General features: G+C 40.7%; 2 protein-coding genes across 5 annotated transcripts in view; both read left to right on the forward strand.

Moving 5' to 3' along the window:
* The window catches only part of LOC129109120 (protein MTSS 1-like), a 53562-nt gene extending 28662 nt beyond the window's left edge, over nt 1-24900 (forward strand). The window contains exons 4-17 of one of the 4 annotated variants that reach the window (XM_054621090.1): nt 5810-5894; nt 7296-7387; nt 7674-7748; nt 8781-8792; nt 13883-14040; nt 14323-14430; nt 14609-14706; nt 16153-16417; nt 18099-18212; nt 18629-18883; nt 19096-19320; nt 20049-20208; nt 20302-20559; nt 20886-24900. In XM_054621090.1, the coding sequence (XP_054477065.1) occupies nt 5810-5894; nt 7296-7387; nt 7674-7748; nt 8781-8792; nt 13883-14040; nt 14323-14430; nt 14609-14706; nt 16153-16417; nt 18099-18212; nt 18629-18883; nt 19096-19320; nt 20049-20208; nt 20302-20559; nt 20886-21430 (2450 nt within the window). In that variant the 3' untranslated portion in view covers nt 21431-24900. The remainder of the gene's footprint in view (nt 1-5809; nt 5895-7295; nt 7388-7673; nt 7749-8780; nt 8793-13882; nt 14041-14322; nt 14431-14608; nt 14707-16152; nt 16418-18098; nt 18213-18628; nt 18884-19095; nt 19321-20048; nt 20209-20301; nt 20560-20885) is intronic. The other 3 variants (XM_054621093.1, XM_054621092.1, XM_054621094.1) reach the window with 3 other exon arrangements.
* Nucleotides 24901-27174: 2274 nt separating this feature from the next.
* The window catches only part of LOC129109823 (transmembrane protein 65-like), a 30123-nt gene continuing 29915 nt past the window's right edge, over nt 27175-27382 (forward strand). Inside the window, exon 1 of the mRNA XM_054621964.1 lies at nt 27175-27313. The gene's annotated coding sequence lies outside the window, so the exon portion shown is untranslated. The remainder of the gene's footprint in view (nt 27314-27382) is intronic.

Raw genomic sequence — 27382 nt, forward strand, 5'->3', positions numbered from 1 at the left:
GTACTTTAAATGAACAGTTATTAAACGAAGTTTACTAGATTATGGGTCCATACATTTGGTCAACACAAGTCCATCAGAAGTCCGTTCTGTAGGGCTGATGACGTCACTGGACACGCCCCTCTAATAGCTCCATATCAGCTGATTCCAGCTGAAGCCAAAGACCGCTAACCCCCTCCGGGTTGCCATGGGTCACCTGTGCTCCCCTGGGTACTAAGTCCCTACATGTTTGAACGTCTATGTACAAACATTTGTAACAAATACCACATTATCCATGTTGAATTAACCTGGTAGGCGATCGGTATCAAGGCTGTTGTTATTGTTCTCTTCCGGAAAAGGGTCACGTGGTAAGGGGGTGACGAATCAGGGAATGACACGTCATAACTGCTAAGAACCAATCAAGTAGCGAACGCCGGTGCCTACGTCATCGTTTTCGGACTTCTTCGTTTTCCGTCATCCACACTATCATGAAAACGCACCGTTTTCAAACTTCTCCGTCCTCGAGAGAGTTTTCAAACTTATTCGTTTTCGGTGCCCTAAAACGCTGCGTAGTGTGGACGCTCGGTGCAAACGCAGAAAAAGATATGTGGATTCATTTGAAAACGGGTTAGTGTGGACATGGCCTCAGTGTGAAAACCCCCCAGCAGTGTCCGATTGGAGGCCAACATGAAGAGGAATATATATGTTCTTCAATTTAGCCGGCTTAGTGTGGATATAGCCTTAATGTTTCTCCAGCTCTCTAATTAGCTAGTAAACAGATCCCCTCTGTCCAGCTGGGTGAGAGCATGTGTGTGTGTGTGCTGGTGTGGGTGTGTGTATCCAGCTGTACGGTCTCCAGTCTCTTATCAGTGTAACCACTGGCCCGTAGTTAACAGCGACCATCTGGTGCCCATACGTAGATGGTTTTAGCTAGCAGGCCTCTCTGATCCTCATGTCTGAAGTACCCCAGCCACACCACTCTCTCTTTCTCCTTTTTTTCTCCTACAATTTTGCACTTAAGTCTTTACCCTCCTTCCCTCACTGTTCTGTTTTTAATTTTTTATATGAATGTATACTATAGATATTTAACGTATACCTTTCCAATCATTTCCTCCCTTCCTTCATCTCTCCTCCTCCTTAAATCATTCAGCTTTCCCTCTATCCTCTGATGACAGGCTGAGATCTGTGTAAAGATGCAGACTGGCTTAGTGTGTTCCACACTTTCATTAGCTGATTAAACAGAAATGAACCATGGGTCATTTCCAAAAAGGGCCAACCGTTGCTTTTGGGATTTGGGGCGATACACAACGAGGGGTCTTGTAGTTTAATAAGTATTAATATTAGTATACAGTATCATAAAGTAGAATAGTGTTTTTGACTTTAAGCTATGAGCATAAGTTATCATTTACATCATATGCATTTTTGCCATTGATGCTGGGGTGTTCTGTTGACACTTGTTTTATCATTGACGACTGAAACAAAAAACAGTCCTAGGTCTAGCTTTGTTATTCTGCGCAGAGGATAGGGTCATACAGGGGTCTTATTGATTCCTGCTGCATTGATGCCTTTATTATTGACGTTCTTGGATTTTATCAAATGATTTAGGGTTCTTATAGCAACTACAAAGGTACTCCTGTTGTATAAAGACAAAGGAAGGCACTTTGTCCGTCCACCTTTATGTAATCCTGTGGAGAGAATGAGTTGCATAGCCTGCTGCCTGAAGGGAAAATTGTCTAGCAAACGTATTTAGAAAGTGAGTTAATTGCAAGACTAGCCAAAAATAAACAGTGGTCACTCACACTGGGTGTTTATACTATAGAATTATAGAGGCTACGTATCACAATGAGAGGAAATAATGGATACATTTTTTGCAGTATATTTTAAATGCGTTGATACATCAATCTTTTAATCTACTGTCCTTTCAAGTTGCTTTTCTGCTTTTTTACAAAATATACACACATACAGACATGCGCCCTCTGTGTCGGCACGGTGTGACATTCCAAGGAACAGTCCGGAAGGGGGTTGAGGACAGAGACAGACTTGGCAGCTCAACATCAAATTGCGACACTCTCTTTCACTGTCTGACACTCATAGACACAGACAGACAGAAAACTATCCCCTCTGTCACAAATGTCCCAAAACCATTGAGACAAAAGTTACATAACGCTGAAATATCACAGACCAAGAGACAAAGCTTTGTAAGAGCTATATTAAAAGTAGTGGTTTCTTACAAGTATTAGTATTACAACCTGACACACAGAGAATTATTAAACAGCTTTTGTCCCTGTGGAACATTGTTCATTTCCTAGGCCTTGGATGGTTGGTGTTTTTGAAAAAAGCTACCCAAACATTCAAGTTGCTAGTGCCATCTACTTGCTCACTGGGTTTTAAACAACAAAAAATACACCAGTGTAGCATAATTTGTACACGGATGCACCAAAGAGCCAAGCTTATAGTCTATAAGTTTATGTGTGTGTTCTCGACTGTTTAAGTATTGGTGGTTCAGGGATAATTACAAGCCTCTGAAACAACCATGTCACACAGCAGCTATTTCTATTGACAGCCAGCTATGCTACACTACACACACACACACACACACACACACACACACACACACACACACACACACACACACACACACACACACACACACACACACACACACACACACACACACACACACACACACACACGCTCATGTGTGTGTGGGGTAGACAACTGGAGCTCCCAGTGGAGCTATTTGTATCCAGGGGTCAGTCGGTACTAGACAGAGTAGATGATGTGTGTTAGCAGCCTCTTTATCACAACAACTTTCCACAAACAGGGCAGATTGGCCTGATATCCACTTTTGGCAAGCATCCTAACCTTTAGCACTTCTGACCACATGTGCTTTATGAGCTCGTATAGATATGGTTGCAATCAATATCATAATAAGATTACTAGTTTTCACAATATCACTATCACAATATGGCAAAATTTACATCAGGCAAATCTCTGTCATACGCACAAAACAACTTCCCTAATTTATACAATCATGAGTTGCTAACAAAATATTGACTTTGTCCTCCCACATGCAGCAGTACTGTGGATTAAATCAGACTGCATCTGTTGGCTATGTGTGTTATATGCTTCACAAAGAGTGCGACATATAAGTGACTTTATACATGACACAAAACAAAAGGGTCCTAACCTCGCAACTGTTTGAGCCCAAGTAGGATTGTATCAGGCACACACAATACACAATCATCCATACACTGTTTCCACAGTAACTGGTAGTCATGGCAGAGGCCACATTGACTAGCTTCCTGCTGTGAGAGGGAGAGACTCAAGTCTCTTTCACACAGGGAGTATGTGGCTTGAGTGTGAACTAGAGTATACACTATCTATCACAGCCATAATGGCACACCTGTGCCTATAGCCAAGAGCACATTTTGGTTATCTTATATGCCTCATATCAAATCCAGGAGTGTGGGCGGGACAAATGAATAATCACCTGAAACCAAGCTCTTTTCTTGACGGCGTATGCTACAATTCTACAGTAACCTTTTAAAGAATAATGTTTGCCAGCACTAAATCCTACTTCTTCTGCCGTGTGGCCTCCTCGTGGCAATGTGGTATCTTTCCGCCACACCCTCTTGAATAACAAGCAGTCATAGTGAGGGTGAGATGGGCAGATGGATGGATGGATTGGATGACTAAACAAGTCAACGCAGGAATGAATGAACATTATGGTGCTGTATAACAGAAAGGTCTTTTATGGCATGTAGTAGCCACACCCTCTGCAATAACAAGCATATGGGGTACAAAAAAAAAGGAATGGATGAATGAATGGATAGAGGAAAAATGTTAAGGGCATAATGGGCTCAATGGGACTGACTTAAATGATGTCTTAGTGAAAAGTTGTAATTTGCCATCTAGGATCACTTAAGTCTGTGTTAAAGTTTGTCTCTGTCTTGTCGTCCTTTGACTGAGCAGTCAAAAGCACATTGAGCTAATTCTGGTCTTTAAGAAGAGCAGGACGGATGCAGATTGTCTGGAAACCAGTTCATAATCACACAGTGATTGAGTCCCAAAACTACAGATGTTGTTCCAATGGTTAGGTTTTGGAGTTTAGAAAAAGGATAGATCATTTTTTCACCCTCATGAATTTGGTTCAGTCTGGCAGACATACACAGCTCAACCAAAGAGACAAAAGCAGAGTAGATTCAACACAAAACTTTTCTTTTTGTGCCAACTTGACGGCTCCAAATATCTATTAAACTTGTTTTGATTAAGAAATATGTACGCACATACATTGTCCTCTTAACATTTCTTCACACCAGATTCTGTGGAATTTAGACATTCAGCACTAATTTGGAACATATGCTGTGAACTCGGCACCCATCTTTCCCCCACTCCAGCTCAGCCTAAAATACACTGTTGAACAAGGTAGCTTAAAAAAAGAGTCTGAAATACAGTTGAAAATGTAACAATTGTCCTTGTAAACATGATTTTGTTTGGCTCTGATCACATTTTTCTCAATTTACCATTTTTCTCCTGTTTTGTAAGAATTTCCTGTTTAGAGGATTTATTTTCTTCTTTTGTATCAACCAAATCATCATGAGTGTTGTAGGCCAAATCAGCAGCTTCTTGCATTTGTTTTGTCCAGATTCTGACGGAGTAAAAGACAATTTTGTGTGTGTTGTAAATCTGAGTGTGAGTGAGTGACAGCTCTGTGTGTGTGTCTCTGCATGCAGCAAGGACTGTGCTGACAGCAGAATGGCTTGCTCTGTTGGAGGGAATTCACACTTCACATCAGATCATCACAACCAAACTGTCTCTAACACACACACACACACACGCACACACACACACACACACACACACACACACACACACACACACACACACACACACACACAAAGCATGCACACACAACTGAGAGAGTATAACTCTGCTTCAGATAAACTGAACAGAATGTCACAAGAACTCCACACAGTTTCATACAAGATATCTGTGCCCCCATCTTGTCTCTCTCTCTCATGCACACACACACACACACACACACACACACACACACACACACACACACACACACACACACACACACACACACACACACACACACACACACACACACACACACAGTAGTGCTTCAACCCCACAGAGACACAGACTAGTCATACTGAGCTGACAGACAATAGTTCTGTCAATCAACGTCAAGTCCCTGCTTAGCTGTAGTGCCTGAGGCCTTCCAGTGGACAGCTAGTTATCCTGTGTGAAGGAAACTGACACCAGCCTCAAGCACATTCACAAAGCTCCTCTTGACCTGAATACGTTTGCAGTTCATAGTTTAGTGTTTCCAACTGATAACAATGTCCAGACATTTTTTTCCACCAGCAAAGTCACTCTCATTCTAGTATGAAGTTGATTAATTAACAACATAATACTACTGTATACTGTACTTCAATATACAAGAGGCAGCAGGAATTGCGCTCAATGTCGTTCATTCGCATCTTTTTCACATTATAAATACCTGTTTATATTTGAATATTTTTTTTATTGTTTTTCATATCCAATGTCTGTATTTTAGCGCTGTGTTAAACAATTCTCTCCAGTTACTTACATATTAAGAGGTTCTGCTAAATGATTCAGCGGCAGCCCTAAAGAAAACAGTTGGTTGCAAATGTCAAACTTTTCGCTGGTGGTTCAATTTCGACAATTAATCCTAAAAACAGGCTGTGTCTAAAGCTAATGTGATATACTCTGTTTATTTTCACTCTCATGGAAATCTGTGTCACTTAGGATAGCTCATGTAATTATTTATATTTTTTGTATTTTTTATGTCTTTCAGGTGGGACCAAAGACATTGGATCATCATTGACAAGGATGTGTATGAGACATCGCAGCATAGAGGCTAAACTCAAACAGTTCTCCATGTAAGCAACGTTACACAAACTGTATTTGTGTGTTTCTCTCCTCAACTACACAGTACAACATTATTGACATTTCCCAATCTAAGGGATCATATATCATTTATCCCTTGTGCAATTATGGTGAATTGGCTCTTCCACTTTCAGGTGATACACCACTTGCTTATAATGTGAATTTTTAGTTTTCACAAAAAGTTACAAGCACTAGATTAACATCTCATTGGGTTAAAGTAGGGCTGGGCAATATATCAATTATATAAAAATGTGCTATGATACTAGATATTGTCTTAGATTCTGGATATCGTAATATGGGATAAGTGGAATATTTTACTGGTCTTATGGACAGCATTACAGTAAAATTATGTAACTTTGAGGTTGTAGTAATTTAATTTTGCAGCGTTTCCATTATTAGTAACGGTTAGTTTACTTTTACCCAAACTGTTTCCCCTAGCATTGCAACTCCAATAAAATGGTCTGCTTTCAAATTCGTATCTCACCACATCCTCCATGTCTTGACATTTTGTGTGTGTGTGGATGAGAATGCCCCTTGTCGTGGAATGCTGGTCAAGAGACGATTTGTCTGGCAACACAAGCTTCTGTAATGTTTCAGTATAGTCACACACACACACCACATCTCTCTCTCTCTCTCTCTCTCTCTCTCTCTCTCTCCCCCTCACTCACTCACACACACACACACACACACACTACACAAGGGTCTCTCTAATTTCGGTTGGCATTTCAGTAGAGATTCCACTCGGATCTCCATAGCAGGGGCTGTACACAGGGGGGCCGTGGTCACCACCCACCCACTAACACACGCTCTTGGGAGAAATGTCTGCAGGTCTAATTTTAGTTTCATGCAGTAAGCCTGCAGCTGCCTACCTCTCACACTCACAGCCTCTTCAACGCACTCATAAATACATCTCGAATACACTACGGACACAGTATGGTAATGATTGACAGACATAACTGCACAAGCTTCTTATTTCCTCCTGTGACACACAGTCAGACATCGGCAGACTTTTTTTTTCTCTCAGTCTGTTTTTCTTCCCTTTCTTTCTGCCTGTTAATGATTGACAGACAGGCTCATACAGTGTATAGACAGAGAGGCAAACCAGACCTAATGGCTTTATATGTCTGGCGGTCTCTCTCCTGCTTTACAATCAGGTGACAGTTATAATGACAAATTTGCTATATTACGTCTTATAAATTGGTTGTTAGTCTCTATGATTGGCCAATAAGACTTTTTGGGGATACACATCCTTTATGAAAACTGTAAACCAAAGCAGTTCGTGTTTCAGATGAATTCCAATTGTGACATTTTAGAATTTAAAAAGGTTAGTCTTGAATGGTTTAACTGGTTAAGATGACCTCAGATTAGAAATAAGTATCCTTGTGTTCTCACAGGGCTTTCCTGGAGGGTCTGATCAATCCTCTACAAGACCAGATGGAGGAGTGGAAACGAGGAGTCAACACTTTGGACAAGGACCATGCTAAAGGTAGGACAAACGAATGTAACCTCACACACAAGAAAATAACACAACAGGCTGATCCAGAAATTACTTGGACATGAGGATACATCTTCAACAAATGCAGCAATGTAAAGGCCCAATGATAATGTGGTTATTTCATTTTATTATGACTTAAAACATAGTTTGACATGCAGGTTATCATTACATTTTTGTTCATTCTTCTGTCCCACAGTATATAAGAAGTGTATGAAAAATTGTACCTTGACACAAAATTTTACACAGTTAAATTTTTTACTATGTCCATCTGAACCAGAGTATAAAAGAGCCCGGCAGGACATTAAGAAGAAGTCCTCTGACACACTGAAACTTCAGAAGAAAGCCAAGAAAGGTAAAAAAAAAAAAAGAAAAAAAGCACATTTGATTTTTGCTTATTTGATTTAACAAAAATATCACTGCTAAGTGCAGGTGGTCTAATAGTGAGGGAGACAGAGCTTGTATCAACAATCTTGTACTAAAGCTATCAGATGGTATCAGACGCTGAGGGCTTTGACAAAATGTCGGTATTTGAAGCCCTGGGAATGAGACTAGTTTCAGAGAATTTGTTGCTTTACTTATCCTCTACTAGTTTGTAACTTATTCAGAAAAAATTAAACTACAGTCTATTACTCAAAAGATAAGCTAAATAGCATAAAATGCTCAAATAGAAAAATGGGAAAAAGCCCAAATCGTGATTATGAGGTTTTCATTAGACAGCGGTGATGTGTATGGAAGAAGTTTGCCCTTACTGATCAGCCTTGTGCAGATCAAGTAAGGATAAACATTACCTTACTTGGTAAGCACTCTCTGAGAGGGCAGGGCCTTTTTCTTCCTGCAGTTCTCTTGGCTCCCGTTCCTCATATCCATTCAACTTCCTAGAGAAAAAATACCCTACACTATTAAGGAATTAGTTTAATATGCTTCCAGTGTATGTAACAGGATGTTGATAGTTTAGGTATGAAAAAGGGGATGTACAAGAAACCAGTATTGGGGGAAAAAAACACAGAAAAGATAAATGGTTCTTCTTATTCCTACTATGCAGTAGATATAACTTTTAACTGCTTAATATATAACTGATGCTGCACATAGCGATCATTACTAATACTGAAGTCAACTATTTTTTTTGGGGGGGGATTATTTACAATGGCATGAAGAAATTCAAATCTATCGGTATCATCTGATACTGGGTTCGGAAACACTTGATATTGATATTGCTTTAAAATCGTATTGGTGCATTGTTTTGGCAGCTAGACACATTAGACTGCACCTTTAGGTGATGCATTATTGTTAAGTGCTGGCACTCTCTCAGTTGACTTGGATCTTTTTCTCCTCTCCCTGTCCCCTGTGGTTCTGATGCCATCCTCCTCCTTATGCTGCACTGCAGCTGATAATCTGGGTAAGTCAGTTTGTGGAATAGACACACTGTCCAGGTTGTGTTTTTTACTCTATAATGCATAACCAAGCATATTGGTTGCATTGGGGAGAAGCTCCCATTGATAGTTTTATACAAAGATTTAATATGAGTGGATGCTGCTAAATATTGGCATATATCAGTTATCGTTTACAGTCAGTTTACATGTAATCCTTGCTACTCCATATTGGCACAGATGTGTAGATTTATAGTTTGTGAAGCTGTGGTCCCTTATAGGTTTTTACTTAAGGGTAAAGAAATCCATGGCCCATCCTTTTAACTGCTGCCTCGTCTACCTTCTCATTAGTTTTTTTATGGCTCCTCTCATTCATTGTCTGTAGTTCATGGTCAGAGGCCCATGTTGTTAAGCACCTAAAGGGCCTGTGAAGTGTTCTTGAAAAGGAAGTTGACCAAGAAATCAAGGTGTGCTCCATAACTGAGCCTTTGCTCTTACCCACTTGACGGTTGAGATAGAAAAGATAATTTTCTCACTGAATCAGTATCGCAGTAAGCATAAAAACATGTTGTGGTCGGAAGAAGAAAGAGAGCAAAGGAGGTTTCTACAAAAGAGGTTTCTACAATTGTCTATCTTTTTATCTGTGGTGTCCACCTTAAGACAGGTCCGTGCAGGCTGGTTTCTGTTATTTTGCTCTGCTCACACACACGCATTTTGTCTCATGTTCAACGAGCCACCTAGTTACAAAACCAATAAGAAGGCAGTGTTGCCAGAACAAAATACTAACTCTGTAATAAATTGTTATGCTTTGTAGTGCGTTAAATGCTTTTGGATATTCATTCTTCAATCTGTAGATTAAAAGTAATTAAAAGCAGATGATTCAGTGACTTTACATCTTAATTACCTTTTATAGGCATTTTAAAATTGTAGGCAGGGAAGGGTTCCACCCCATAGTTTACCCTGTAGCAACCACTGTGACATCATATTTTTGTAAATTGCAGTATATATAATTTCTGACAGGTAGGAAATAAAAATACACTACTTCCCTTGTTTCCTATAAATTGGAAATGAATTTCATTTTGTTTGGCAGCCATCATTTATTCACCCATTTTAGGGATTTCCCCCCAGATCTGAAAAATAACCTAACTTAACCTACCTGCAGCGGTTCCATCTAAAACTTCTGTAAACTCTGTGATTACTGTATCACAGAAATACACATACATATTTAAATCAAGTTCAGGTATAGGCTACTAGTTTTAGTCATTCTTTAAAGGAAAAGCACTCCTTTCATGCACAGAAGCAGAGTCTTTCTGCTTGTGTAAATCTGATGTTGTTGATGCGTGTCTTGTGAGGGTGTTTTTCTGACCTAAGACCCCTGCCTTGCTAAGTAAGAGCCTGTGACTGCAACTTAATGTAATGGAATCATTGATCATGTGAAAGCTGAAGAAGCTAATCTCATTTTCGTGTGCATGCACATATACATACATGTGTGTAGGCTGTGCGGGCCCCATACATATTCATCCTGGATTAGTCACTGAATTTCTGGCAAGTTGAGTTTGGAAAAAACATCTATAGAATATCAGTAAGATTTTTGACACTTCAGGTAGATTTTATGTTTTTAACCTAAAACTTTTTGATAAATCATAGATTGTACAACACAGCAAAGCTGATGAAAAGAACATCTTACCTCTCATCTACATAACATGTGCTGTGCTGTGTTTTGTGTACATCACATCATTTGTCTATGTTAATCACTTTAAAGGAGTCTCCTTTTCTTTCCCACACATCTCAGAGCTTCTCTTACCTGGCTGTAGTGTTGATGAGCAAATTAGCTAACTGGTCACACTGACATACGAAATCTATCTAATAAAGTGATGAGGCTTACCTACAGTAAATTGATTGGGTAAAAAGCATTACGATGTTGTTTCGATTCACAGACATCTACAGTTTATTATCGCTTAGTTATCTTTTGGGTGTGAATCCAAAAATTCTGAACTGCGTGTCACAGGCACTAGTTGTCAATAATTGAACACTGAAGGTGCTTGTGAAATACTTTTCAGGATGGATTTGTTTTCGATGGAGTCAGTGCTCTTTGACCGTCAATGAACTTGAGTGTTTGTCTGTGGTTGAACGGAAAGAGGAAGTAGCAATTAGTGCCTTGCCTGTCAGCACAGATGCACAAGTTATGGCACAGACACAGGGAATGTGTTCAATTCAGCACTAATAAACCCTCTGCTCACCACAAGTAGACATCTCATGCCACGATGGGCCTTCATTGTCTGCAGTGTGTGTGTGTGTCTCAACCACCTCCATCCTTGAAATTACTACTTTTACATCAACACTAAAGTCTGCCTCAAGCTGATTGAGTAATGACAAAGGCTTTTAGTTGAATATTAAAGATATTTTTCAGTCTATCTGCGGTTAGTTGAAAGTAGTTTACAATAATAACACTATGGTCAGTTTCCACATGAGATATACCATGAGCGTATCCATTATTAGAACTGTTGACCTTGTGATTTCCCTTAAAGAATAAACTCAAATATTACTGAGTTAGCCTCAATAAAGTTAGTTTGCTTGAATTTGCAGAAAAGATTCACACTTTTTTTAAATGTAATTTAATGAGTGAAGTGATAATGTGCATCTTGATCGGTCAACCTTTAACAGAAGTATATGAGGAGCTAATGGGACACTGATTGTGATAATGTTATACACTGCTCAAGTAACTTATGGACAATAACAAAACAGGGTCAAAGAAAATATTTGGCTTTCCATCCGTCTCAGACAAAGTGCCTCAGTTTACATTAGTGTCTTTCCAAACCTACGGTGGTTATGTTGAGAATACAGTCTGCCAAGACTTAAACTAGTGGGAGAAAACCAGAATTCAGTTTGATCCCTCGTTTTACTCTTTGCCAAGGAGGAGCCACAGCATCACTGGTTTAGGGACTTGAAAAGCTTCTTTTCTATATTGAGGCCAACTGAGGCCTTAAGTTTAAACAAGTTTTTATTCATCTTTAACAGAGTTAATGGGAGAGGGGCTGTGATGTAACAGGCATATTTTTCACGCAACATGTAATCTGAGCATTTCAACAGTGCCTGCATTCACTAGAAGCATATTTTGCTGTCATGTCAGGTATTGCGTTGAAGTTATGCAGTTTTACCTGTTCGCAGTTTTACTTTATAGATGCACTTGATAGATCCATGATTGTATTACCTTTCAATAATCATTGACCAGCTGTTTATAATTAGTGATCATACATTATTTGAACTGTCAGCCCTGCTTACAAATTGTTTCCTTGGCAACAAGTAAGAGAAAGACTAATTTGTCCTGGAGGGAAGTGAATAATAATGAGTTTGGTCCTGAAGTGGATACCAGACTAATGACTGAGGCCTGTCTAGCCCTCTCAGACTCAGTCATACTACCGGTTCTCCACAAAACCTTGTACAATGTAATTGTATACTTGTCTGCTCAGAAAGTGGTCGTTGGATCTATATGAGACTGAAAATATATACTGCAATTTGGACTTTCTACGGTCCATCTACTTCATCATGGTCGCCACAGTAAAGTAATATAGTAAACACACACACAACTCACATTCCTCTCAGTGTTACAGTCACCAAACCAACATTGTAAATGGATTCCCTCCATTTGGAAACTCAGTAAAATAATGGAAAAACAACACAGTCCAGTGTTATTGCACATTCTTCTTACTTTGGGTCCAAACATTGTCTTAAATCCACCACAGTAAGAAGTTAAGAGATATCCTTCATCTGATATCAACATCACACTGCACTTAAGTGATTCAAACATGTAGTCACTTCTCAGTAATGTCAGCTGTTGTGCTAGTGGGGGCATAATGACGGTAACTGATTCTATTTGGTGCTTTTCCATTAACATATTATTTGTGTCTGTGCTTGAAGTCAATGTTAATTTTCATTTTCATTGTGGTGTAGTCGACTGATGGAGAGATAAAGTTGTGGAAACAGAGCTTACCACACGCTGTTTATCATACATACTGATGGACTGCACTGACACGTCAGAGAGGGCAAAGCACACATGCTTAGTTTTACATTTTTGTAGTCGTGATTTGCCTGTGTATTTCTATCAGCATTTCTTCACTACTGATTTGCATGATAGAGAGCCGCACGTCAAACGTCGACAAAAGACGCCAGTTTGTTATCTTTGCCCACATGCAATAGCAGACAGACAGACCAGGCCACATAGTTGTTCACTGTGGGTTAACCTTGATGTATCAAAGTCAAGACCGTGTCTGTGTGTGTATATATGTCTGTGTGTAAGTGTAGTTCAAGTGCTGCCTCAAAGGCCTTATCTAACCACTGCCCAAGATTCCATATGGGGGTAATCTTAGGAAGTCGCCAGCCTGCCTGCCTCCTTAGAGAACTCAAGAGGGTTTGATTCTGCTTCAGGGTATCCTCTCTTAAAAATACGATATCACAGACATTCATGCAACCATAGAAGCACACCTACACACATGACACGCGGCACAAAGACGCACACGGTGCCGAACAACAGAATCCCCTTGGGACTGTAATTGCCCTGAGACCTTCCTGGACTTACATATGCATATTCAAACACACGTATAGACAGCATGAGGACCAGGTGGTCTTGGAGATACCTTGCACACACCTGTCATTCGTGAAAGCACAGAAAGATTATCTTCACCCTGTCTATAAACAGTGTTTGTCAAAGAGTAACGGAGAGATAAAAAGTTTACACCTTTGGCTGTCTCGGCATACTAAATTGAAGTCCAAAACAAGCAATAGGTTAGCCTAAAGTAGATAGCAAGATACAGGAAACACTCCATGACAAGAGTGGCCCTTCATGCGGTGGTGAAAAAGTAGTGGTGACTATTCAAATAGTAGCACTGAAGATATCAGTGTCCACAATGAAATGATTAACAAGTAGAGCAGTAGTAACCGTCTCAGCCAACACTAAAAAGATGTGATCCCTCCGGTTTAGTGGTTATTGTATCTCAGTTACTTGATTTTTAAACATTGTGAAATAGTAAACAGACCAATCGGGTGTTTCATGTGAGTTGTTAACTTTATTATTCCTGTAGTGATGTATATATTATTTCTGTGTGTCTATTTTGTTTCCTAGGTCGTGGTGATATCCAGCCCCAGTTGGACAGTGCCATGCAGGATGTCAGTGATAAATACATTCTGCTGGAAGAGACAGAGAAACAGGCCCTGAGGAAGGCTCTTATAGAGGACAGGCAGAGGTTCTGCTGTTTCGTAGCCATGCTGCGGCCTGTAGTGGTGAGTACAGTGGGGCAGAGAGAGAGAAATCGGCCTCCAGAAAGCACAAAAAAGTCACCTCACTCCAGTGTTTTCGTTTTTTGTGTTAATCCCACCAACTGGAAAGGTGCATTTTCATGTCCTTTACTGATACATGTATATTCTTTCTCCAGGCCATCATTTCTGGCCTTTTTTTAACAACCACTGCTCTAAAGAGGATTTTTTTTCCCTCTGTTATGTAAACTGTAGAATGAGAGCTCTTTTATACCACTCTGCTCTCTTTCTGCTGTTTTATTCTTTTAGGATGAGGAGATTTCTATGTTGGGAGAAGTCACCCATCTTCAGGCTATCTCTGATGACCTCAAAGCTCTGACTTCTGACCCGCACAAGCTTCCCCCTGCTAGTGAACAGGTGAGGCATGAAGCAGTCCTTGGTTACACAACCAACCGTCCTCTCACAGTCACAATGCCATCCCTTTTGGTCCTGTTTGATTCGTCATTGGTTACGACTCTGGGATTAAATATAGCTGTGTTTAGAGCTGTTCCTCTTCACAAGTATGACGTGTGACTAATATTTCCCTCCCTCTCAGGTGATCATGGACCTCAAAGGCTCAGACTACGGGTGGTCATATCAAACACCGCCCTCATCCCCCAGCACCACTATGTCCCGGAAGTCTAGCATGTGCAGGTAGGCTGCTACAGCCGATCACAAGACTCGTAGTCATGAATAACTGAATCTCAACTTTTTTCAAGTACACATTTACCTACTGTACCCATAAAAGCTTTTGGTGATCCAGTGTGTCAAAATGATGTTGAATAGAAAATGAATTCACTGAAGTTATTTTGATTACCAATTTTCCAAAACAGTGGAATGAGGAGATGAACCAGCATACAAAGTATTATGAGGTCATGTTAGAGATTATATGATAGCGTGACATGTATACACACTACTACTCCTACCACTGAAATCTGCTAATCTGTCCTGTAGACCCAATAAATTGGTATAGAGACAGTTTACATCAGTGTGATACAGTCAGGAACATGGACATAAAGAAACTCTTTTTTTGTTGTCCAATCTCTGTCTGCCACCCAGTGGTCAATATGGAACAGTTTGCAAAATATAATCCAGGTTTCTTTGTATATCTCTGCTTCCTCTCCTCTTTGTTAGTGATAGTTGTAAATTAATTCTGAATTAATTAATTTACCTACTTTGTCAAAGGAAAGGCACACAGATAAATTAATTAAAAACTAAGGAAAAATGGTTAGAGAACTTTAAAAGAATTGACAAAAAAACATACTTTTGTTTACTAGCTGTTCAGACCGTGTCTACTACCGTCTGTCTTCCCTGCTTTTTGTGTGTCTCCCAATGATATATTTTCCTGAACTGTCCTGCTCTAAAGAAAGAAATGTTATGTTAATCCCAGGTTGTGTATTGCTTTGCTATTGTCAATCTTGGGGTTGTGGAATTTCTGTGATTTAATCAAAACTTGGATTACCTGTTATGTCGTGATGGGAATGTTTCAAGGCCTCTAAGGCTCTTAAAACATTTTAAACCCGCTGTAGAGGATCAATTTAATAGTTACTGTCCACCACAAGTCATTTTTTTCTTGATGACTTAGGGTGACTTTGGAATTCACATAACATCATGACACATATTGGTACATATTGTATGTATTTTTATAATACACACATTTTAATATACCATCTGCTTCAGATATTCAAATAGTTACTTTCAAGTCACAATTCACACGCAGTAATTAGACCCAGTGTTTATGCTGTTTTTGCTTTTCACAAGTGCTCTGTGTGATTATTCTCAAAGGCACGAAATCCTGTGATTTCCTGCCTGTAATTATCGTCATTATGGTTTCACGCCTCTTATGTTGGTTTGTTGTTTTGACTGGCTCGGCCTCAGTCACTGCCTGCTGCATCTTGGTGTGCTGTGTTAATTGTTTCCCACCCTGTCTCTCCCCAATCCCCTGCCTTCATCCCCCTCTTTTTTTTATTCCTTTTATCTTTCTTATCCAACCTTCCTTCTTCAATCCATGTCTTTGGGTGCACTTGATTCTCTTTACCCCGCCTGTCACTGCCAAACTTCTCCTTCTCTGGTCCTCCATCACTCCTTCCCCTTTCACAGTAGTCTGAACAGCGTTAACAGTAGTGACTCCAGGGGATCCAGTGGCTCTCACTCTCATTCTCCTTCCTCCTCTTCTTCCTCCTCTTCCTCACACCGCCTCTTCCACCACCATCAACCCCGCAATCGGTACCGTAGCTCCACGCTACCCCAGCAGGCCCCAGCCCGGCTCTCCAGCATCTCCTCCCATGACTCGGGCTTCATTTCCTCATCACACGACCAATACACAACGTCCAAATCATCCTCGCCCATGGCAGCTGAAACAAAGGTAAGAAAAACCCTCAGATATCCACACTTTTTCATCATTTTGCCTTTAAGAATCAACACATAGTTGAGACTATAAAACCACATATGACCTATGATTTTCAAGTCACTGTAGTCAGAGACAGAGAAAGAACCCCAAACCAGCAATCCACACAACTCTGTTCTCACACATCTTCCTAGCCGCTATGTGAGGCTGTTAGCTGGCAGCAGTACGTGTATGTGATCATGGTGAAGTCATTTTACTGCTATTATTATAGCATAAATGCCAAGGAAATTAGTCTGCCTCCATTCTATCCCAGGGCAAAACAGGTCAGCCTCATCCTGCTATTAAAGAGCTGACTGCTGTGACAGACTGTGGTTTGGCTTTAGCATACTGTGTGTTGTATTTTCATTAAATATATCACAGTAAAATAACATGTTACAGTGTCAACGGTATATTTCAAAGTCCTCGAGAGTGTGTCTCTATCAGCAGGTCTCATTCTGTCAGTTTTATCCAACCATCTGACACAAGGGTTCAGATAATCATCAGTGTGGTCATCCAGAGGATTATCTGCTTGGGGTTTGAGGTTTGAGATCAACCATGAGAAGCGGCTGCACAAGTTGACATTCTGTCTGCACGCCAGCAACCAGAGTTCCCCTGTCCAGAACACATTGGTATAGTTAGACTCCAACTTTTTATGATGTAAAGAAGGTGGTTTGGCAAGTCCATACCTGACCCATTTACTGTACAATCCTAGGAATCAGCCCTCTTTGTTGCCTCACTCTTGGTGTAGTTACAGTAGTTTATGTTTGAAAGAGAACAGTCTAATGGCTAAACAGGGCTTACATGGGCTTACTCCTTAAACAAGGGTCAATAGGGACGGGCCATGGCTAACACTTAACGTGGATCTCTTTCATTTCCATCCATTTTCAGCACTGACTTCTATGGAGGGTGTAGTTCTGTAACTGGCCCAAACTCCTTATGCTTTTATGGAGGGCAGCATATAAAAGATTTTTTCCCTATAGACATATTATGAAAGGCATAATGAGTAGGATTTTCCTTTAAAAAAAACAGTGTGCATCCAGGAGGTTTCGACTAAAATGGTAGACATCTCTGAAAAAATCTAGCCTGCCGAAAATCCAAGCAGACAAAGCTCACTCCAGAACAAGAGTAAATCCGGGGTTGGCTTTCACCTGCTGGTAAGAATTCAACCCTCTTTGAGCCGAGGAGAAGGGGCCAACTTTGAAGTTGTGTTTACAAACCCGCAACTGACAAATCCTACTCATTGTGCCTTTTTAGCGTTAATAAAATAACCAGGGCTAATAGATGTCCCACGTGTTGAGTTTGTGGGGATACTTTCAATGTCCTGAAGAAGAACAACTCTGCCTGTGCTTCCCTTTAACAAAGCTGCAACACCGCTGATGTCCATGCAATTAATTCTGGTATAACTCCCAGTGCACCTTCCCTACGGTTGTCACTTGGCTGTACTCCTCACTAACTGCTGAGAACTGTGGAAAGTTGCCTGTGCTGTCTAAAAACAAAAAACTGCTTCTCTCTGCTTCTCTCCGTCTACCTGCTGACATGTCCGTCTTTGCAATTCTTCCCCACTGTCTGTCTCAATTTCTCCCCCCTCCCCCTCCTGCTCACCCTCTCTCCCTCTGGTCTCGACCCCACTGCTTTCTTGCTGCTGCTCTCGCTGTCCCAGCCGTGTCCCAGTTCCAGTTCCTCTGAGGTATCAGAGACTGGGCAGCTCCACAGTGACTGCAGCCCCCCCTCTCCTCTAGCTGCTGCTAGTGCACCTCAGCACGCTACTGACCAGGTGAAGCACACTCATCCACCATAAACCTTACTCCTCTTTCACATTAATGTCTGTGTGGTACCGGCATTACACGGCCACAACTTCGTCACACTTAACTTTAAACGTGGCTGTACATTGCATCGACTTTATCACAGAAATGTTAAAGGATCCTCCAAACTCCCGAGGCATGTGCCTCAGTTTCTCCAGTTTTCATTCAGTTCAGCATTCGTGACCATTTCCTTTGTTCTGTGTTGATGTGATGAATATTGATTCCTTATTATTTTGTGTTCATTTGTGTGATTTCTCCTCAGTTATGTGGTCTGCTTTGTTTTTATTTTCAACTGTTTATCATTTCAATAATTTACCCCATTGTGTGTTTGTTCTATTTTTTCCGTTTCTGTTCTCATCCCTCCTCCCAACGACGCACACACATCCAGTTGTCCAATGGCTTTGACCACTACAGTCCTGCCAATTCCCCTTATATGCATAGCAACGGGGGCAGTTTGGGCTCAGGGTCAGGCACTGCCTTTCCCTTCTTCCCTCCTTCCTCCCCATCCTACTCCACCACCACCTCCTCCTCGTGCCCCACTCGTTCATGGTCACGTCCTGCCTCGGCCTTGCTGCCAGAACAACCTCCCAACTGCACGCTGGGCTCCCCCATGGTGCCTTCATCACGAGTTCCCAGCTGGAAGGTTTGTTCATCACCTCAGTCTCGATGTTCCACTTATTCCCATCCCCCTATGTCCACATGCAAGCCTTGCTAATTCTTTACTGTTGTTGTTGTGGTTCATCGTTTTGCTTCTTTTATATTTTGGTTAAATTTGCAGCTGGAAGTAAGTGAGAAATATTTTTAGATGCTCGTCAAAAGCCCATCAGAGAAACACTGACGTGTCTTTCTTTACAGGACTGGGCTAAGCCAGGCCCCTATGACCAGCCCATGGTCAACACACTGAGGAGGAAGAAAGGCAAGGAGACCCCAGCTTTAGTGGACAGTAATGGTAGTGCCAGTAATGATAGCAGCCGTTCCTCAGGCCCGGCCTTAATGTCGGCCTCAGCACAAGCTCTGGCTGCACTACAAACACCGGCATCATTGGAGGAGAAGAACAGAACTGTGGCTGCACCTCTCAAGGTCAGTTTTAGTCCCCGTGTCGTACTAATACAGCCTTCAGTAAGCCAATCTCGTTTTCTGCCAGGTATTAATTTCCCTGTTATTTATTGCACATATTGACTTTTGTGTTGTGCCTACTCATTTACAGTTTTTTTCTTTTTTTTTTTTTTTTTTAACTTTGTCTGTATTATTACCTTTCTATTCTCCATTCAGGCTCTAGAGCCAAACATAGACTTTGGTATTGTTCATAAGTCACTATTCTTAATACCCCCTTTTGAGAAATTTGCTGTCAACCATAGTACAACTACATGGCCTCCATTCATTTTTGATTATTCTGACATATATTTTGCTGGTTTCTGTTGTTAGATGGAAAGAGCTCTTTATGATATCAGACAGTCTCATGTCTTTGTGCTTGAAAACAGTAGTATTTTGCCACTAAAATATAGCATTAGTTCAGTGCTGCAATTACCTCATAATTCTGCCAGTACTGAGAGAAGCACATTAACATAGTTCAGTCTACATTTAATGCGATCTGTGTTGCTTAAGTTTCCGACCTTACATTCAATTTCCAGCAGGCTGATGTGTCTGCAGTCATTGCATTTAGAGCACATAAATGGACCTCTCACCATTTAATGTTTCCATTTAATGACTTTCATGTACCTTTTGCTTTTAATGACTTAAAATAATTGTGTCTGGCTGTATCCAAACAGTAAGACTCTCAGGCACTACCAATTTTTTTTCTTTTCCAGGCTGTTGACATTGAGGCCCATGAGGAATTGGCTCTGGCCTTATCCAGAGGTCTGGAGCTAGACACCCAGAGGTCCAGTAGGGACTCCATCCAGTGTTCCAGCGGCTACAGCACGCAGACCAACACACCCTGCTGCTCTGAAGACACAATACCTTCCCAAGGTAACAGGTCTTGAATCTAGAATCAGATGGTCAACCATAACATACAATATATTGGATCAGTTCATTGTTAACATCTCTATTTGTTCTTTCTAGTGTCAGACTATGACTATTTCTCAATGGCCGGGGATCAGGAGCCTGAGCAGCAGCATTCTGACTTTGACAAGTCCTCCACCATCCCCAGAAACAGTGACATCAGTCAGTCCTACAGACTCATGTTCCAGAGCAAACGGCCGGCCTCCACAGCCGGCCTGCCCAGCACACACACTCCGTACCATGGACAGGGGGCCTACCATGCAGGGCCCTACCCCCCCACACCTGTCCACACTGGGGCTTATCCTTCAACCCCTACAGGTACAGAGGCACTAATAGTGCCACAATTGGATGAGTACACTCCAATCTTTCCATTTTCACTTGCTTGATGTTGTATGTGTGTAAGGTGTTGTGTTGGTTTATGTCAATAACTCCCTTTTAGACATACTTACTAAATGTAATACTTCATCAGAAGGATAGTTCATGTCTGTTTTTTTTCCTTCTTGCTCTTCATGTCCTTCATTATATTCTCATTCTTGTTAACTTAAATTATAAAATGCTTCTGTATAATATACTGAAACATACTTAAATATTATTTAAGTGCATTTTGGTAATGGTAAAATTATCATTTGTGTTTATCATTGCAGGAACATCTTCAGGTCAGGGATATTTTTCTGGATCCAGCTCCCATAGTGCCTCTGGCTCGTATTCTACCGGCCACGGTCCTGTTATTGTCACCCCTGGGGTTGCCACCATCCGCCGCACCCCCTCTTCAAAACCCTCCGCCCGCCGGTCAGGCTCAGTCGGGGGCACAGGCCCCATTCCTATCCGTACGCCTGTCATCCCAGTAAAAATCCCTACAGTACCCAATATGTCCGGAGCGGTTAATGGGAGCAGGAGTGTAGAGGAGGCGGGAGGAGGAAGAGGAGAAGTAAACCTAGATTCTCCAACATTTGCAGGAAGGGAGGATGCTGGCACGCTGCCTGTGATGTCCTGGAGTGGTCAGGCTACAACCAATCCTCCCACTGTACCCCTGCCCAACCAGCAGCACCTACACAGTGAGATAAGGCAGGAAGGAGGAGGTGAGGAGGCGGGAGAAGAGTTAGAAGGTAACATGCTGGTGGCCATCCGTAAGGGGGTCAAGCTCAAGAGAACCCTCACCAACGACCGCTCCGCACCACGAATCCCATGATGACACAACACAAGAACCGCGTGAGCTCAGGCTCCTGCCTCATTGTGGATGTAAATGAGGTGAAAGGCTTTTGGAAAAAAAAAATGTGCAGAATCAAAAGGCTTCTTTTGCTAGTATGAGAAATGTGTTACACCTGTCCGACATGTAACGTGTCTCATTCTGTAAATTTTCCCCTGTGAGAGTCTCTCACTGCAGAAGCCCTCTATGATTCAATATAGAAAATACATAGATATGCTATTGTTCAGATTCATGTTTTCTGAATGTGATGCCTCAGAAATAATGTAAAGCCAAGTTTGTTAAAATATTGGTTTGGACCTAAAGTGGAACACAGGCCCACTTTTGGTAAGTCCTTGTTAGTCCTCGTTAGTCAAGTAATTATACAAGCACAAGGATAGGACCTAAACATTAGGTCCTCTAATAAAGGACTTTGACCCAAGCACTAAAATGTTTTTGCAAATCCGAGCCAACAGTTGTCTGATGACAGTGTAAAACTGTATGAGGATGATCTTTGTTGATGAATGTCTAGAGAAGGACAGAGTAGCATTACACTACAGTATGTTCATTTCGTTAAGAAGACAGTAAAGGCATATTTTACCCACATGCATCCAGTATTCCTCCTGAAGCAGAGGGTTGGACAAGGACAATATGTCTGCTTCTTCTCAGTGTAAAAAAAACCACTGTGTATAATCTGTATGAACTCTCATTGGTTTGGGAGCATTGTACCATCGTGGGACAGATAATCATTCTAACTGCCTCGTGACCTGGCAGAAGGAGCCAAATAACCAATGCAAGCACTTCCCAGCATCATAAGAGCGATATTCAGATGACCTAGAAAGTAGAGGCTCCAGTGGTCGGCTTTGGATTCAACCATTTGACATCTTCTGTATTGCATTGACTGAATACTTGGAGGGACGCTCCCTGATGGCTGTAGGAAGCTGCTGCGTTGTCGTCCACTCACTGTTCGAACAGTTAATACTTGAGATATCCACATAGCCAACAAGGAACAGAGGTATGAGCAACACGGAGAGCTCCTCGAGAAGCAAAGGAACTTCCAAGTCAAAGTTGGGAGAGACTACAGTGTGACTAAGGCGTCACATGGTTTGATGCCTTGACATAAATAGACACTACGAGTTACGTCCTTGTTTTAGTTGTTTGAGTATTTACATGATTTGTAAATAGTTTTGCATGTCTCTGTTGCTAAGGAGTGTGTTGGTGCTTCTTACTCTGTGTATTTCCTTCTGCTCCTCCACAGTGTCACAATCAATAAGTTTCAAATCTTTAAACAGGTTAGTTATTGGTTCCATATAATTTTCATCAAACCTTGCTACCTTTGGGCAGGAATTCATTTTATTTTGAGCATTTAAGAATCTAGTATGAATCTCATTTAATCTGCAATATCTACATGCTGAGCTTTGTAGAACTCCTCAGTAGTTTGTGTTTATATATTAGCCCTTATATATTAGCCCCTTGTTTTTTGTAGCAGTTTTTAGCCATATTACTACCCACTGCCCATTGATTGCTCATAACATAACTAATAAATGTCAAAGTACAGATGTGGCATGTCAAAACTCAACATTAAATCAAATTTGTATATATTATTACACATTTTATAGGACATTTTTTTTTTTCAGGACAAATATTTTGGGATGTTTTGAAAGTTATGGGTAGAAAGCTATAATTGGTAATGCCGTACCAGTTTTACTGCTCTGTCTAGTTGCTGTTATATCAAACTGTTTGTTGTCTGCTTTGAAACTCATGCGGCGTGCATGCTCATGTCCTTTTGATTCATTAGGTTTTTACTTTTGCATCTGTCAACTCCAATTCTAGTGTTATGATTTTTTTTACAGTAGCATCTAAGGTGGCAAGTACATATGTATAGATTTTGTTACACTAAAAACTAGGTGATCACATCAAAATGCATTGTGCAATGTGAGAAATCCATCACTATAGGTACAATAAGATGTTTGGGAGATATGAGGCCTGTCCTCCGACTGCAGCGTTGTAAGACTATAGGCTGAAACCAGTTAGTATCCCTGAGTCATAGCCTGTATTTTGATTTGCATTTCAGTTCAAGCACTGTGAACTCATTGCTACTACAAGATGTATGAAACTGTAAATGCCATTTGAGCTTTACAGGTTAGTCCAAGAACTCACATTATTTATTTTCTTCCGCTCAGTCTTTTTTTTTTTTTTCTCAACCTATTTTTATACGTATATAAAATATCAGAGTAATGAGTTGTTTCCTTTATCCGTGCATGTACTATCTGATGAGGTATTGTTCCATCAATGAAAATGTCCATGCGTCCTACTACGATTCTTTGAAGTCCCATATTTCACACATGCATAATTGCACTTCATTTTGAAAATGTCATGAATGCCGGCTGGTTTCAAAATGAACAGTAGCTACAACAAAGAGTGTTCCTCTGACTTCCAGAAGTCAGAAACATGTTTTAAAATAGTTTTTGTTTTATAATGGTGACGCCTGCATCAGTATTATGGGTTCACATTTTTGGGACAAATGTTATTTGCATGATGGAGAGCTGATTCCAGACCAGTTTGAGTTAAGTCAAGAATGAATATGTTTCTGTTTAACACATATTTTGGAGCAACTGAGCTAAGAGCTCACTGATAACAGCCCTGATATGAAGTTTGCTTGAACACACGGTGACATGCAAATGTTTAACTGTTCCCTAAAGATGATTTAAATGTGTGTGTACCCCAGTTATTTACAATTGATTTCATGCACAATGTTATTGAACTGTTAATCTGATTGGCATCAAATATAATTAGGTTTAAACAAATGACACACTGTCTACAATGTCTGGACTAATCTGACCTGGGGTTTCCAAAGTCATTTTAGCATAGAAATCCATTTTTTATATAGATATTTTAAACGGGTTTCCTTTATATTTAGTGTAATACAAAGGTTCAATAGGATAAATGGCAGCAAAAGAAGGGATGATGAGGGATGTAAAAAAACAAACGTATCATCTCGGCGTGAATTAAAACCATAGTGTATACAGGGGGATGCACCACAAACGTCCTGCGAACAGATTTCCACAGAGCAAAGATGACAATACTTCCTAGATGTTACTGGAAACCCAGAATTAAGTTTTTGAGCTTGTTGATGATGTTAATATTTTTCTTTGTTTTTTTGGCCGTCCACCTGTCTAAAACGTATATTATCGACTTGTAATTTCCATATTTAAATTGCTAGCATAAATATATATTATATCAGAGTTGCCAAATGCCAGTATATCCTGTGATTAAGACGTTTATAGTTTGTGAGGGTTAGAAAGTACAATAATCCCTGTTTCTAGTTTAGTTTTTAGCTTATTATTCCCCCCGAGGAGAGTTGAGCTCTCTGTCTCTCCCTGTACAGTTCAACAGGCTATAATGCAGTTTGTTTCAGGAAGTAAAAGGTTGTTATTTTTGTGTAATGACAGCTTTAGCAATATAATAAAATATAAATTTTGCTTTGTCTCACTGACTTCTTGAATGTGCAAGCGGGCAACCTCTGTGTGGATCAAGAGTATCAACAATAGACCGAAAAGGCCTAAAACATCTTAAACGGATCAATTTAATCTCATGGATATTCCTGAACTTTAAGATAATCACACTACAACGTCCATTTATTAGCTGTTCTGGAGTTTTCTACTGGATCACACCGCCTTTATCTGCAGATTGCATTAGCTTGGTTGCCATGAAAATCTATGATCAATCTTTCGGAGCACATCTAGGACTTTAAATCTGTTTTGATTTGAAAGTTCAGATTGACAGTTCATTTCTAACCTTAAAAGCAGCAATTGAAAATAGTTTTTTTGCACATTGATCTCTCATGTAGTAACTAAATACATTGAGCTGTGTACCCGTTTTGCTCCTTGTGACAGAGCTCTAGCCAGTCTGTAAACTTGGATAGTGTTTGTGAAATATTCTCATGTACAGGTGCAAAAGTAACTGAACAGCAGGATCAAACGGATTTACCTGATAAAGCCGTCACTACCTCCGAGTAGGTTGTAAACAGATGATGTGCTTGGTTCTGGCCACCAGGGGGCGCTATTGTCTGAACTTCTTTTAACAACCAAACCTGGTTTATAGCTTCTACTTGGACAAAGCATCACTCCTCCCAACCATAGCGGCCTGGAAACACTCGTCTAATAAATAAAAAGGACAGTCAGTCAAACAACCAATCTACCATATTTGCAAATAGGGCCTTAAAATAAATCATGCATTAACAAAGAATAAGATTTTGAGTATGTCAAACGCTTTTTCCTCTTCTCCTCAAGTCCAGGTTTCCTTCCTGACACAAATAACTTCCACATGGTGTCATGTTTTCCTTGGGTGTGGACTGTAGTCTCACATTCCCCACATGCATAATAAGAGAGGGAGAGATGTGCACACACCCAACAGACAATAAGCCCTTTTACTAAAAGAACCGCCTTTAGTACTGGATTAAAACTATTATGGATCAGTCTCTGCTGATATAAATATAACCGAGACCATTCATTTCACCAACTTAAATATGCAGGACCACATTCTTATTCTTTTCTTTTTCTAATGGCAGACGTGCTGTAGTATTACACGAATACAACCGACTGTTATGCATCGTCGTCCTCCTGATGGGGAATGGAAGTCTAAAGAAGTTGGAAGACTCCGGGTGAAGGCTATTTTTTCTAAAACATCACACCATAGTTCCACGGACACGGACAGCTAATCCCTGTGTGCTGATATGCAGCCTGACCCTGATCTCTGACCTCTGACCTCCCTGAGAGAAAATACAATATATTGGCATCAATAGAGTGTGTCGCCATATCTGTAACTCTTATTTCCACTCACACAGTATGTCAGTAGGGAGTCGACTACAGTACCACTCAGTACCTAAGCCTGTGGTTGTGGCACTTATTGAATTTGTATTTGTTTACTGCACTTATCCTATTCGTAGTAGTTTGTAGCACTTACTATATTCGGATTAGTCTGTTGCAATTATTGTTTTCGTAGTAATTTGCCTCTGCACTATACTTTTGCTCTGGTTTATGCTTTGAGATGCTTGTTTAAGAAAGGAGATGCACTTATGACTTCTGGTGACTAGTAGTTCTCTTGAATACCTATGTTGAATACACTTCCTGTAAGTCGCTTTGGATAAAAGCGTCTGCTAAATGACTGTAATGTAATGTAATGTAATGTAATGTGGCTTTCAGATGACTTGTATGGACATTCAGATGTTAAAACACAGTATTTTTTTTTTACAAAAGTAAAGAATTTGTTTGGTTTCATGAAACATAAGAATGACATTATTAGACTAGTGGAGGTTCATGGAGGATGTGGGACGATCAATACATAGGGAGAGCAGATAATAGAGGGAGGGAAAGAGGAGAGACATGAGTGATGATGGAGATGGAGATGGAGATGCTCTGCCGAACAGGAGGTTCTCTCTGGTGCACGGAGCTCATGTCATCACCACATTCTTATTCTTTCTTTTTGTCTAATGGCAGACGTACTGTAGTATTACACGAATACAACCCACTGTTATGCATCGTCGTCCCTGTGTGCGGCATCGACGTACGGTGCCGTCAGAGTTACGCACGGAGGAAAGCAGCGCTGCTATTGGATGATACTCCCATCCGCCTCACTCCATCCTGTCAGCCAGAGGTTACAACAGCCGGGATGACGCTCGCAAATATGTAATATACATTTTTCTTTTTATATATATACAAATACATCGTTCAGGTATCTGTTTGGACGTTTTCGTGCGACTATCGTGACAGTTTCACAGCTCTGGTGGATTCAAGACACCGGAGCAGCCGGAGCAGCGTCCGTGTTTTTCGCGTCTTTTCTCGGGGAGGTTGTTGGTTGTTGGACGGGACAGCCGGAGCATCGACTGAGGTGCGTCCGATAAAAGTCAAGTTTCAGTTTGATTATTCTGAAAGCTGTGGAAAGCTTCTCCTACTTTAA

The sequence above is a fragment of the Anoplopoma fimbria genome, chromosome 20 (assembly GCF_027596085.1).
Source record: "Anoplopoma fimbria isolate UVic2021 breed Golden Eagle Sablefish chromosome 20, Afim_UVic_2022, whole genome shotgun sequence".
NCBI classification, from domain to species: domain Eukaryota; kingdom Metazoa; phylum Chordata; class Actinopteri; order Perciformes; family Anoplopomatidae; genus Anoplopoma; species Anoplopoma fimbria.